This window comes from Anguilla anguilla, chromosome 17 (genome assembly GCF_013347855.1).
Source record: "Anguilla anguilla isolate fAngAng1 chromosome 17, fAngAng1.pri, whole genome shotgun sequence".
Lineage (NCBI taxonomy): Eukaryota > Metazoa > Chordata > Actinopteri > Anguilliformes > Anguillidae > Anguilla > Anguilla anguilla.
Window position 1 is genome coordinate 21751159 of NC_049217.1, and position 13019 is coordinate 21764177.

Here is a 13019-nt window from a genome sequence, read left to right on the forward strand (position 1 = left end):
TGAAATTCATGCAGTCATCTCCCACATTTTTCTTTTGTAGTCTAAAAGCGCAAGAAACCACGCCAGAGAACTACACAACCTCCTACAGTGCGGACTGGCAGATTGCGAGTACCCCATTGGACAGGCAGCTGTCCAATGGGGTATGCTGAACGATGCCATAGGATGTCACTCCATAGGACTCCTGGAGCAATGCATCATCACTGATACGGTCAGTATGCGATTCTTCTGATCGACTGTGAGGCCATTTCATTACCGGTTTTTTTTTTTTTTTTTTTTTTTTTTACAAATCAACTGGCAAAATTAGAACAGCTTGGCATCCCTTTGGACTGCTGTCTTACCAACAGCTTCCTGATTCATGTCCAAGTCTCCCTTTGCTCATCACTTGTGTGAGTTTCTGCACCTGCGATGGTCTCTGTCCAATCTGTCTGGGAAGTGACGGCATAAAATGAGCATCTGAAGTAAGATGGGTCCAGGAGTCAAGTCCCAAGACTTTACAAATGCTTTACAAACATGAAATGAAAATGCCAAAGTTTTAATGAGGTGAATCTTTTAATTCTATTTCCCCAACCAGAAGTTAGTCAAAAAACACCAAATGTGACTAGACAAATTCACAGTTAAAACTGCACTTTATAATTGAGTACAACTTTGCTGTTGTAACCAATGCGCACATTACACGTGTGCTGTCCTTTCTGTGTGGATCATGAAGGTTCACATATTGCAGTATGCAATGCTAGTAATCTGCTAAAAACTAGTGAACTTCCTCTGGCAGCTCCATTAGTATCCAAAATTACCCAGTTTGACAGACTTTTGCAGGGTACAACTGAGCTGATATTCTGGACTTTAGTCTCCTGGACATTGCGTAAGAATGCTAAGACAAGGGTCGCCGATTCCAGCTGGGAACCAACGCTTTGAGCAGGGTTGAGCACCGAAGTCTGAAAACTGAATACCAGTGTCAAGAGATTTTACAGGTAATGATCGTATCAAACCAACGACAGAATATATTTGAGTTTTTATCTGAAAAATTGAAGCTTTGTTCTCAGACAGTCTTGTCAGTGTGAGGGGTACAGGATTGGTTTTGGGTTGTGGTTCAGGGTTCAGGGCTCAGGCCTGTATGAGGAAGGGGGATTGGCCCTTGGGGATCCCTGTTCAGGGGTCAGGGGTTCAGAGGCGGGAGCGGGGCTGGTGGCCACGGGAGGGTCTTTCTGCACGAGTTCGGGCTCATCCTGGCCAGCCTGAGGAGGGTGAACCAACACCCGGTCGATGATCCCAAAATCCTGGGCTTCCATGGGGCCCATGTAGCGATCTCGTTCCATTACACCCTCTGGTGACCAGGACAGGAAAAAAAAAAAAAACGGAATTATAAACTGCCAACTGTGTACTTCAACACCAATTTTACATGCAATTTCCTTTTTTACCCGCTCTCACAAACAGTAGTGCATTACCTATAGTTTCAATGGGCTGCCCGGTGTGTTTGCTGTAGATGTTGTTTATCTGCCTCTTCAGTTTAAGGATCTCCTCAGCTTGAATTGCAATGTCTGTAGCTTGACCCTGGATGCAAAATGCAACGTTTAAATGGTTTACTTTTACCCAGAGTTCTCAGACTGGATAAATACTTAAATATCCTGGTTTGCACAAGATCCATTTCACTAGGAATTGTAGAGCCACAATAAATCACAAATTCATTCAAAACAATCCCTTCATAGCAGATTAGTTATCAGTGCATTTTACTGAAACCCACAAAATCAGTTTTCTTCTTGTGCACCATTTGTGCCCAAAACTACATCCTCTCTCGCATTCAAAGGCTAGTTTCCAGTCCCCCCCCCCCCCCCATCTCCTCACCCTGGCCCCCCCGGAGGGCTGGTGCACCATGATCCTGGCGTTGGGCAGGGAGTGGCGCATGCCGTGGGTCCCTGCAGCCAGCAGCAGGCTGCCCATGCTAGCCGCCTGGCCCACGCACCAAGTGGAGATGGGATTCAGGATATACTGCATGGTGTCATAGATGGCCAAGCCTGCCGTCACCACACCCCCTGTGGCAGAGGCAGAGACGGCGTTAAAATGGTCGTTCCCCCTCCCCCCGCAAACACAGTGTCCACCAGGAGGGCAGCAAAACCTTCATGCTGATCCATACCAGTTAGCCTACAAACACCATGCTCCCCTACATGCAAAATGTTCAGGAACCTCATTTGGAGCATTAGCGACACAATTTCACTCCCAAAAGAGTGAGGGTGTTCCGCATGCTCCCGCCCGCTCCCGGTCTCACCTGGGCTGTTGATGTACATGTGAATCGGTTTATTGTTACTCTCTGACTGCAGAAAAAGCAGCTGAGCAATAACCAGACTGGCCACAGAGTCATCGATCTGAGAAAAGAGAAAGATGGCAAGGGAAAGAGGGAGAGGGGCAATAGATGAAGACCTTTTAGAATCACCTCACCAATCGAAACTCAAGTACAGTTGGAAAGTCCATGATTACTTAAACCAGAGAAACACACAGAGCAAAAGCAGCTTCTCCACTTCCTGTTCCACTGCGCTTCGCATGGGTAAACCAAAACTTCACCACAGGGATCACACACACATTTTAAACCCTTAGTGTGACCACAGGGAGGGTGCTGCAGGGATCACTCCCAACTTTTTAGCCCCCCACCCCGGCCTTTTTTTTGTCTCTGGTGGTAAATTCCCCAAACACAAATACCAACTGCCACATCCTTCATAGATTCGGGAAAGTGTAGGCACCCCCCTTTACAGCACCCCTGATCACACCAGCACCAACTTAACAAGCATTTGTGCTGGTAAGGGCTCTTTTGAATTCTTGTCTATGGCACCTTGTTTAAAAACATTCTAGAGGCAATCGCTCCATTATATTCCATAGATACGCTAACAGACTTACTGGTCCCATTACACAAATGATCCTCTCCCTTAGCAACCTGGAGTATATGTCATATGCTCTCTCTCCCCGGCCCTGGAAACAGAAAAAGAGAGAGACGGATTCCACTGTTATGTCATGATTCAATACTGAATAGGCTGGCGTGGAGATTTGTTAAACAATTTTGACTCAAGGAAACAGCATATTCTCAGTCACTGCTCTGATATTTCACACAGAGTTCCAGGGTATGAAATTAGCACCTGCCTCCAGCCAAATGCTGGTAAAATTTTGATGGTGGTTGGTAAGATTTTCTACTCTAGCAGCCACTTTGGCAGGTAATGTTAACCAATCAGGCTGTGTTATTTTGTAAAAAAAAAAAAAAAAGTAATGTGGCTGATAAAATGTAAAAAATGGCTGTTGATTTTTAGAATCCACAAGCCACTCTGGCCAGTGGGTGAAAAAGTTAATAAGCAAAAGTCACTGGATCAAAACAGCACCAGCAATCTCCCGTACATTGAAACATAAAAGCAATTGTAGTTAGACTTTCTACTGGAAGTGCTGTCATAATAACCAGTAATTCACATAGATAATGCTAAATATGAATAAATCAACAATATTTCAACAAAATGGCAATAATCGCTAATTTGTTAAACTGTAAAACGTTACCGACCCTATAACCGAATATGATCCGTCAATCACCACTTACCGTTTGTTCTACAACTATGGGTATAAGGGGGCTCCGCCATGGGGGGCTGAGGTGAACTGACCGTGTTCCCTTCAGCACCGACGCCCCACACTGTAACACCCGCTGAAAAAAACAAAACGTGAAGGTCAGGAGGAAACGGCGGTATGAATCGGGGGGATAAGGCATAACGGAGAGTGCTGTGGGTACTCTCCTCACAAAAATAAACCACCAAGCGACATGACATCCTATGTCATGATTTCTGAACAAAGCCAATAACGACTTGTATGTAATGAGATATAAATACGAACGTTAGCCTACATCACGTCAATTGATGGAGCTCAATCCACAGTACATCTACGAGAAACCCCCAAGGCTTCACCAAGCCGGATAAAGACATTTTACCATGTCTTTCAACTACACTTCTTCGATTGCAAGATTTCAAGCAGTGTGCGAAAACTAGCGAATAATTAGCAAATATCCATAGAATAACAGCTAACTAACTAGCTAATAATTGCTAGTAGCTAATGACATATCACTATCTCACAAGGTGACGCATGCTAGTTAAACGATCCGCTACGTTACACAAGCAATACTTCAAACTGTTCAACAAAATTATGTTGTAAAATACAAGTGCGCACATGTCACTGGGATGAAGTATTCGGACTGTATGTTGTCCAGTTATTTTACCAGTTAGCGATCTATGAAATGTAAAAGACATTTTGAAACTTAAAGCGCTTATAAGTCATTTTTTATGGAAAAAAGGTTGGCTGTAATACTCACTCGTATGAGCATTGCGAATATGTACCATAGATCTATACAGGCAGCGCGATACCCTTTAACCTCATGTTACCCGGAATTTATCTTTATGACCTTTCAAAGTACATTCAAAGATGGAGGGTGGATTAACAAGATGTACGTGTTACAATGGAAGTCAATGGAGACCGGTGTCCAGAAATTTTAGTCAGGTTGTAATCTTTAAAATATGATTTGTTAGATTTGGGTATAATTCTCACTTGTGACATAAGGGGACGTTTTATGTAAAATCTGTATAATTTTAAAGTTTGAGCGGGCAGAAAAAGTAGCGACTTGCGTATCTTATTTGCTCTCCAAAATCTCCATCGTCATGTGACAAGTTGACGGAAGCCAAATTAGTGAAATCCCTTTTTTGCACACTAGATGGGAGTAGTGTGCCAGTCGTGTAAGAATCGTGAACTTTCATTTTGTGTTTTCATATTATTAATTGAATTGGTATATACATGCCTGTATATAACATACTTATAAGAATAACCTATGCATGCATTGGACATTTGAATGAAATAGGTTTTTGTCAATGGTCTTTGTAATAAATGTCTAAACAGTGCCAAAACACAAATTCATTCAGGAATGCAACCCACAAAACCTTGTGACATTTTCACAGGGCTCCTATAAATAGACAAATAAATGGAAGAGAAAACCACATGATCTGGCTAAATGAAAGGCGCGTGGTAATGGTTAAATTACAACCCAAGACTCCCACTTGAGGAGGCAGCGGGGTCGTGAACATCAGCCGGATGTGGTCTTGAATGCAGAATGGGGATAAATGACAAAGTGCTTCACATCAATTTGAAAGGCATATATGCGGAATAGCTTAATTAATTAAGGTGGAATCGGACTGACGTGCAGCCAAAGTGGTTTCATGTATTCTCTGTCACGGAACAGGGAATGGGAGTCAGTTTTCCACCACTTCCAGCAAAGATAGACATACAGCATTTTACTGGACTCTTACTTTTCCATTAGAACCTTTAACTCTGGCAATGGCGGTCTATGGACAAGACTGGGCTACTTTTAAGCCAGATACATACTATTGCCTTGAGTCCCCTCTGAATAGTGAAAAATATGCTAATACTCCCCGAGCGCAGTGATTATCTATTCTAGCCTATCCAGGGGAAAAAACACAATCTACTTTAAAACTATGGGATTCAACATTTCATCCATTTGCAAGTCCTGTTAATTACTGGAAAGAACCACAGCAATCCATATGAAAATCTGCCTTAGTTAATATTATTGCAGTTTTTCTGCTGAAAATGTGCTTATCCCTCCAGCCATCCATTATCTATACCTGCTTATCCTGGGCAGGGTCACAGGGAGTGCTGGAGCCTATCCAAGCGTGCATTTGGGCGAGAGGCAGACATACACCCTGGACGGGCCACCAATCTATCGCTGGGCACACTCACCATTCACTCACACGCTAACACCTATGGACAATTTAGCATCTCCAATTAGCCTAGCTGCATGTCTTTGGACTGTGGGAGGCAACCGGAGCACCCCAGAGGAAACCCACGAGGACACAAGGAGAACATGCAAACTCCACACAGAAAGGCTGAAAGAGCACAGAAAGGGGCACATGGCCTTGAAATCTCCATCATGTCCATCAAGTATGACTTATAAATGCAGGCAAACAGGCTCAGATGACCTGATGACGTCGGATACAGACCCAGTACAGACAGTTATTAATATTTTGAATTAATTAGCATGAATAACTATCAAAGTTATACGCTTGCCTTGTTTTTAGCAACCCGGATTAAGAAATGCAATTTCTAGGCTGTATTCTTGGTTTTTACTTTATATTGGAGTTTTCCCTTTTTTTGAGGGATTTGGCCGCGCTGGGTCAAGGAGACGACTTTGAATTTCCAGCGAACGTCCTACCACTGATTCCGAAACCGTGATTCCAGAATATTACCGTTTGCTAATGATGCGGCGGAAAACGTGACTTATCGGCCAGCAACCAATTAAAAAGTTGCTTTGGAAAAAAGGAATGCTGCTGTCTTTTCGTCCAGGGAAAGAGAGGGGGAGTGCGTGAGTCAAAGCGAGTCCCACGGAAACTTTGGTTATCAGAGTGCACGGACTGACACTTTTCCCTTCGCCGTCATGTCCAACAACAGCGCGAGCAACAGTAACCTGGCAATCGCACAGAAAGCCGTTAAACAGCTGCGACTTGAAGCAAGTGTCCGCAGAATCAAGGTAAAAAACTTAAACCAGGAAAACACAAGGAAATATGTCGGAACAGGGTGTGACTGTTGCGGACTTGTCTGATACGTCCATTTGTAAGCAGCCCGTGGAGAACAAGTAATCAGATCTTCACTGTCGTCATAATTTAGCTAAATCTAAGGATTTGAGTAGCCTAAATAGTTTATTGTGTTTTTTATTTATACCGCCCTGTGTTAAGCTGTTTTAGTGAGACTTGTTATTTAACTGTATAATCGCTACACAGAACTGTGTTTCAGATGATTTGAATGGCGCACACAATGACATTTGTAGAATGATGTTGTTGTGTAGTCTACGTTGACGGTGTTTGCGATTAGTAATTTTCGCTTTATTTGACGCTATAGTCTACAGCGGGACTGTTTTCAGTCGCTTGACAAAAAGTGGAAGAATTCTGAAAACTTTGTTTGGCCCAAATTTATAATCCAAATGAAGGCTGAATGCTCGGTGTTTGTGCATTTGCGTCTGTATGACAGCCACAGTAGCCTAATGTAGCAGCACCACATGCTTTATTATGCTTGAGATATATATAAATATATATATATATATATATGTATGTAAGCATAATAAAGTACGTGCCACCCAAAATGGAGTTGCTGTTACTGTCATTGTGCATATATATTGGTCGCATTGTGTATCATGTTTGCGTCCTGTTGAGGTTGAGGATGTACTTTTATCTTTTTCTCTCTCTATTTTCCTGGTAGGTAGGCTACTGGCCTACTGTAGACTACCGCTGTTTCCGCGCGACAGCAAACAGTAGGGCTCTTTGTTGATTGTGTAGTTTGTAGATTATGTGACAGTGGTCGATTGTAGCCTGGGTATTTTTCCCTGAACTGTGGAGGAAATCCAGATTAAAGAACGTAGAAGCCAGCCGAATAGACCCACCAAAGTGAAGCCAGGAGTACTAGCCTAAATGTTCCTGGGATTTATGAACTAGCATATAGAGCTTTGAGAAGCAACGAAATCACTTACCAGTCTGCCTTAACACTAATGAGGAAATATTACGTGGTATGCTTTGCCTTGATGTGGTTATATTTGCACCCGCATTCGCGTTACCGTAAAGTGTGAGAATATCATTATTCTTGATCTAACAACATTGCTTGGAATTGCGACCGTGGATTTTAGTGAAACCCGTCACGGCTTTGTGGATTTGGCCATTCAAGGCGTGCAATTTTTTTATCTGAAGAGTTTATTGCATCCCAGATCTATACACGACTCAAAATATGGCACATACCCTGCGTGTAATACGTGTATCACTAAAATGTGACAAGACCCTTTTAAATTCGATCTTTAGTGATACACAGTAGCAGAGTTAAGTTCACTATTACATGTGAAGACCAAATGCATATTCTTTATATGGCTCAGTTTTCATTTCAAAAGTAGTTTCAAATGTGCAATAGAGATCTGGATTTGTGCCGCAATGGTTTCTGGTGCGATTCGCAGCTGGGTATTACTCTTGTACCATGAGAATGTGGACAACTTAACCTGACTTTCTTCACACGTTGCTGTATAAGTGGATAGCATGTAAAATGAAATCTGCTCTGAATAAGGGCACCTGCTAAATGATGCATTCAGATGACTTTGTAATGACCTATATGTCTGACCAAAGGGAATCCATATTGTCTGTGGACTGTTGTGAAATCCAGGAAAGCCCATACGCACCAAACAAGGCCTAAATGTGAAGATATTAATGACATTTTGATCTAGGTGTGTGGTGATGTGGGTGTACTCAGTACACACCTGCAGCATACGTGCAAGCCTTCCCAGTTCCACAGTGTAGCTGCATTTTGTAAAGTATGCAGCACAAATCTCTCCTGTCTTTTTAAAAATTTATTTCTGTGCTCTGGCTCCTCACATCCTTAGGGCATTTGGATATAATAAAGAGTTTAAAATCAAAATTTAACTGAAATAAGAAGCAGCCTCAAATTATGCTTACAAGTGCTAAAAAAAAAGTAAAATTGCCCAAAAAAATTGTATATTTTACTATGGAGCTTTTATACTTAGAAAGCTCATCCTGTTAGCATTAGAAGTTAATGGAAGGCTTTATTTAAGCATTCCCAAAAGGCAAGCTGAAATGTGTTTTGGTCCAGTTATTTCTAATCTCTTACTGCCTTGGAGGCTGGTGTTCTAAGCATACCAGTCGTAATCCTGATACTAATTAGGTGGCAGCATAGCACAATTAGGGAACTGCACTTCTAACTCAACGGTTGTGGGTTTGATTCCCATCTGGGATGCTACTTTAACATTACCCTTGAGCAAGGTACTTAACTGGAATTGCTTTAATGAAATATCCAGCTGTATAAATGGATTGCATGTAAAAAAGGAAAGCAATCTGTGTTAATTGCTGTGGATGAGAGTATCAGCTAAACGCTGAAATGTAATTTACAGTTAAAATGGCACTTCCACACCACACTTTTATTATTTTTTTTTTTTGCCATTTTCTCCCCAATTTAGTCTTATACCAATTCCCCTTGTGTATCACAGTCCTGGTCGATGCGCTATCCACTGTCAGGAGGGTGTAGACTGCCACATGCCTCCTCCGATACATGTGGAGTTACTAGCCGCTTCTTTTCACCTGACAGCGAGGGGTTTCACTGGGAGAGCATGCGGAGGTTCACGCTATCTCCCCCAGATGCCCTCCCTGAACAGGCCAGTAGGACAACAGACCAACCAGTAGGAATTGCTAATGCAACGATCAGGACTCATACCGGCTTCCCACCCGCGAACACTGCCAATTGTGTTCATAGGAACGTCTGACCAAGCCAGAAGTGCCGCTACCGGGGATTGAACCCAGGTGCGGTGGTAGGTAGGGTGCTTTTACCTCTACACTACCCAGACGACCCACAACACACTTTTACACAGTTATAATCTGCCCTCCGATGCCTGGTTTTCTAATGGACTCAGGTACAGTGATATTTCCCCAAGAGGACACATTCAGCTCCAAAGGTCTGTGCACATCACACTAAGTCCTTGAACCTTCTGGCAGTATCTCTGTTGGGTAGCTGTTTCAATCTGTGGCTTGTCCCTTTTCCCTTTTTTTTTGAACACAGAAGTTGAAACTGAACACTACTGAGCACTGTGCTGAGACTGAAGGGAGGAGGCACATAGATCCCCAAACATCCCAGCATGCTTTGCGCAGTGTGCGTCGTCAGCGCGGTCCCCTCACCGTCAGTGTGTAAACGTGTGTTTTCAAGGTGTCCCAAGCCGCGGCGGACCTGAAGACCTACTGTCTGCAGAACGCACACAAGGACCCGCTGCTAATGGGGGTCCCATCCAGCGACAACCCCTTCAGGCCGCCGAAATCTTGCTCCCTCTTCTGACACACAGGTGCTGGCACAACTCCTATGCTAAAGTCTCCCTCTCTCACTGTGATGGGCCCACCCACATGTTCACTGCAGAGACACCAGACTGCACGAATTGTTCATATTTCTGTTTTTGATGTACATTATCGGCTTCATGGACATGACATTCCGTCTTTATGAAGTCATCATGAGCAACAGCAGCGTCTTAGAATGGTTTATGTTACGCAGCCTAGTTAGCGACCTTTGCATATACGTTGAACTTTACCCTGTCTGAAAGCTCGGCCATTTCTTTAGGCCTTCTTTGGGAATACGTTGAACTTTACTCTAGGAAACTCTGCCATTTCTTATGCATGCTGTATGGAGCAGTTGTGTTGTGCTCATTAAGGTGCCACTTTCTGCATGCTTCATAAAGGTCATTTACAGCCCAGCTTAATGTGAAGTTTGAACTAACACTTGTTGAACTTGTATTTATGTCACTCTCCCCTCACACTTGCTGTATGTCTCCTTATTCACTCTCGACTACAGTTTCATGATTTCTTTAATGAGCCAGGTTTTCTCTAGGCTGTTAAAGCGAGCCTCGTCAAAAATAAGCACACACCTTCAGCCTTATTCTGCTCCTGAAAGAAATGCATTTTATCATTGATTTCTTTTACAGTGTGTTCTAATTCCTTCATTCCAGTAGCACGTTTCTTAAATGGCAAATCCATGAAGTCATTCGCTGTGATGGAAGCTTAATCACTGTTAAGAGCGGGACTGTGCTTTCATTGATTTTCACCCTGTTGCTGCTGTGCAGTCCAGCTTTGCATCACCTCTGTGGTACTAAGCATACTGCACAGCTGCTTTCACCCTAGTGAACAGAAGCAGCACACTGATGTGGGTTCTCTGTTTCTCTTCCAGCAGGCGAAGCTGGTGAAACCCAGGGACACTTCGGGGCTCGCAGCCCTTTTCCCTCCCCTCCCACCCCTCTTTCCTCCCTCCCCTCTTTCATCCCTCATGTCACTCCGTCACTCTCGTCCTCCTCAAGAAGGCACTTCCCCGGTGGGAGGAGTCTCCACAGCCTGCCCGAACGTCAGTGGGCTTCACCGTGATCCCCTCACAAAATAACCCGCCCACACCCAACCTCACCCCTCCTCCAATGCACTCACCCAAAAAAAATATAATGAATATAAGAAAATATATATGTATTGTGTCAAAATGGATTATAGTCCATTATAAGTAATTGCACATTCTGTAGTAGAATAAGTCTGTGTTACTTTAGCGCACAGAATTTTAGAGACCCATGACACTTCTCCCTTGTTTCCTGTGCACTGTACTGTAAATTTCAGGGGTAGGTCAGCACCATGTACCGGCTGACCTGCAGTAGATTTTCACCTTGGTCAGTAAGGAAACCTGGAGCTATTATGAGGGAACCTTAAAATGTTCCCTTGCTCTGTTTGGAGCATAAGACCATCTTCTTGTTAATGCAATATCAAATCTTTACACTTTTTACACAATAACCCAGCAATGGCCCAGTGTTACACTACTTTTTATTCTTCAAATCTTTGCTGATAATTACACATGTAAACTCTCACATAACAAACAGCACATTATTTGTATGAAGAATACTATTTCCCATTGATATTTAAAAATATACTTTTACCAAATACTCTTGACAAGGAGAAAGCAGGTATTGAATGAGACGAGTCCATTCTTATGAGAATTAACAAGCTGTTTTGCGTCAAAAAAAAATGTTGAGTAATAAAAAACTGATGTGCAATAGGACTTTTTTAGACAACATAAACCAAGTTCAAAACATTTGTCTTGTAGCTCATACTAGTGGCATCTATAATAAATGGCACCCACGTTGGAGGTGGACATATTATCCTTCTGCCATTACAACTTTAATTACAATTCATTGTATTAAGACAGGAGGAGTAGCAGAGCGTGTGGATAAATTCTCACAGCGACAAAACGGTACGAAATCCACCAGAGCTGGAAACGTTCTGCTCGATAAGCAGTTTGAGACCGAGAAGCACAAAAGAATAACATTAAGGCCACAAGTACGCGTATAAAGAGCTCCGTTTTCTGCCTCGCCTGAGACACAGGAAGCTACACTACAGGCGTCCGAGGTTTCGAGCTGCGCGGCGCATACCATACGCAGATGGACACCATGTGGGCACTTCACCTAAAAGCTACGCGGCAGCACATACCGTACAGTACATACCATAGAGAGCCTGGGACCGTGCGGGTATCTCACCCGTGAACTACACAGCAGTACTTACCACAGATATTCAGAGACCGGGCACGACATAGCGGCACACTGCCACACAGTGCATACCATGCGCGTGTATACTATAGGGTTATCTCTCCCTGTACCTGCTCTTTTGGAATTCAGGTAGTTTGACAGATTTGTCCACCCTGTCTTTTTTTTTTGTTATTCAGTGAGTGCCAGTGCTTTGTCTTGTCCTTCTCTTTACCATTGCGTCCGGCACCATAATTACTCAGGTTTCGACGAGTCCACTTCTTTTTTCAGTTTTTTTTTCAGTTCATCAGAAATTCTAAGCTCTGTTTAGGCCCTTTGAGGAGTCTCACTCCTTCACTCCCACTCTTCTGTGCATCGACGGCTTCTGTGTACAACAGGATGTTGTCATTGTGCTTTGCATACTCTCATGTGCCAATATTTGTATTACTTGAAAGGTAAAGAAAGGTTTTCGGTAAATATGTACAAGTGTATTTCTTCTCCATGTACAGAAGGTATTTCAGCAAATTCTATCCTTGAATTATTTTGGTTACACCTGAAGGTATGGACATAAACAAACTGTGTAGTTACATTGCAGCAGTTAACCTTGAAGCAAATTATGGGCTGTAGGAGAAGAAGAATTAGAAGGCGAAACAGCAAATGGACTGTGGCTCTAAAAATACCCTTTAGGATTTTTAAAATGTCAATGATGTTTTATAATCAGCCCTGTGTGTAAAAGGGTAGCATTTACTACCAAAATGTTACCTATATAAATGATGTAACGCTGTTACTCTCCTGTGCCTTAACTCAAGTTTTTGTTAATGCCCGTATTGTTGATGTTAAGCTCTACATATTGTTCGGTTGTGGCAATTATTAAAACCATTGTTGTTTCATGACTGAGGTACTCTGTGTCCATCATTATCGTTTTCATATT

The 13019-nt window shown here is 42.9% G+C and overlaps 2 protein-coding genes across 3 annotated transcripts; one reads left to right on the plus strand and one right to left on the minus strand.

The window, feature by feature from the left end:
• Nucleotides 1–516: 516 nt before the first annotated feature.
• Nucleotides 517–4397, minus strand: clpp (caseinolytic mitochondrial matrix peptidase proteolytic subunit). The gene is made up of 7 exons (XM_035398383.1): nt 4325–4397; nt 3566–3667; nt 2884–2955; nt 2261–2357; nt 1840–2027; nt 1443–1548; nt 517–1321 (listed from the first exon to the last, which is right to left on the minus strand). Exons 1-7 carry the CDS (start codon nt 4334–4336, stop codon nt 1095–1097), a joined length of 804 nt encoding a protein of 267 aa, XP_035254274.1. The 5' UTR covers nt 4337–4397; the 3' UTR covers nt 517–1094.
• A 1966-nt stretch (nt 4398–6363) lies between these two features.
• si:dkey-204f11.64 (uncharacterized protein LOC100537752 homolog) lies at nt 6364–12981 on the plus strand. 2 transcript variants are annotated; one of them, XM_035398386.1, is made up of 3 exons: nt 6364–6544; nt 9760–9892; nt 10768–12981. In XM_035398386.1, the coding sequence occupies exons 1-2, from the start codon at nt 6452–6454 to the stop codon at nt 9883–9885; spliced, it is 219 nt and encodes a 72-aa protein (XP_035254277.1). In that variant the 5' UTR covers nt 6364–6451; the 3' UTR covers nt 9886–9892; nt 10768–12981. The 2 variants fall into 2 exon arrangements, with proteins under 2 accessions (XP_035254277.1, XP_035254276.1); XM_035398385.1 differs by having other exon boundaries at nt 6365–6544; nt 10765–12981.
• Nucleotides 12982–13019: the final 38 nt, after the last annotated feature.

Coding starts and splice junctions, on each gene's coding strand:
- clpp (XM_035398383.1), bottom strand. Junction 2,028..2,260: donor CATGTACATCAACAGCCCAG/GTGAGACCGGGA, acceptor CCTCTGCCACAG/GGGGTGTGGTGACGGCAGGC. Junction 1,549..1,839: donor AGCCCTCCGGGGGGGCCAGG/GTGAGGAGATGG, acceptor TTTTGCATCCAG/GGTCAAGCTACAGACATTGC.
- si:dkey-204f11.64 (XM_035398386.1), top strand. CDS start 6,452: ATGTCCAACAACAGCGCGAGCAACAGTAACCTGGCAATCGCACAGAAA. Junction 6,545..9,759: donor CAAGTGTCCGCAGAATCAAG/GTAAAAAACTTA, acceptor TGTGTTTTCAAG/GTGTCCCAAGCCGCGGCGGA.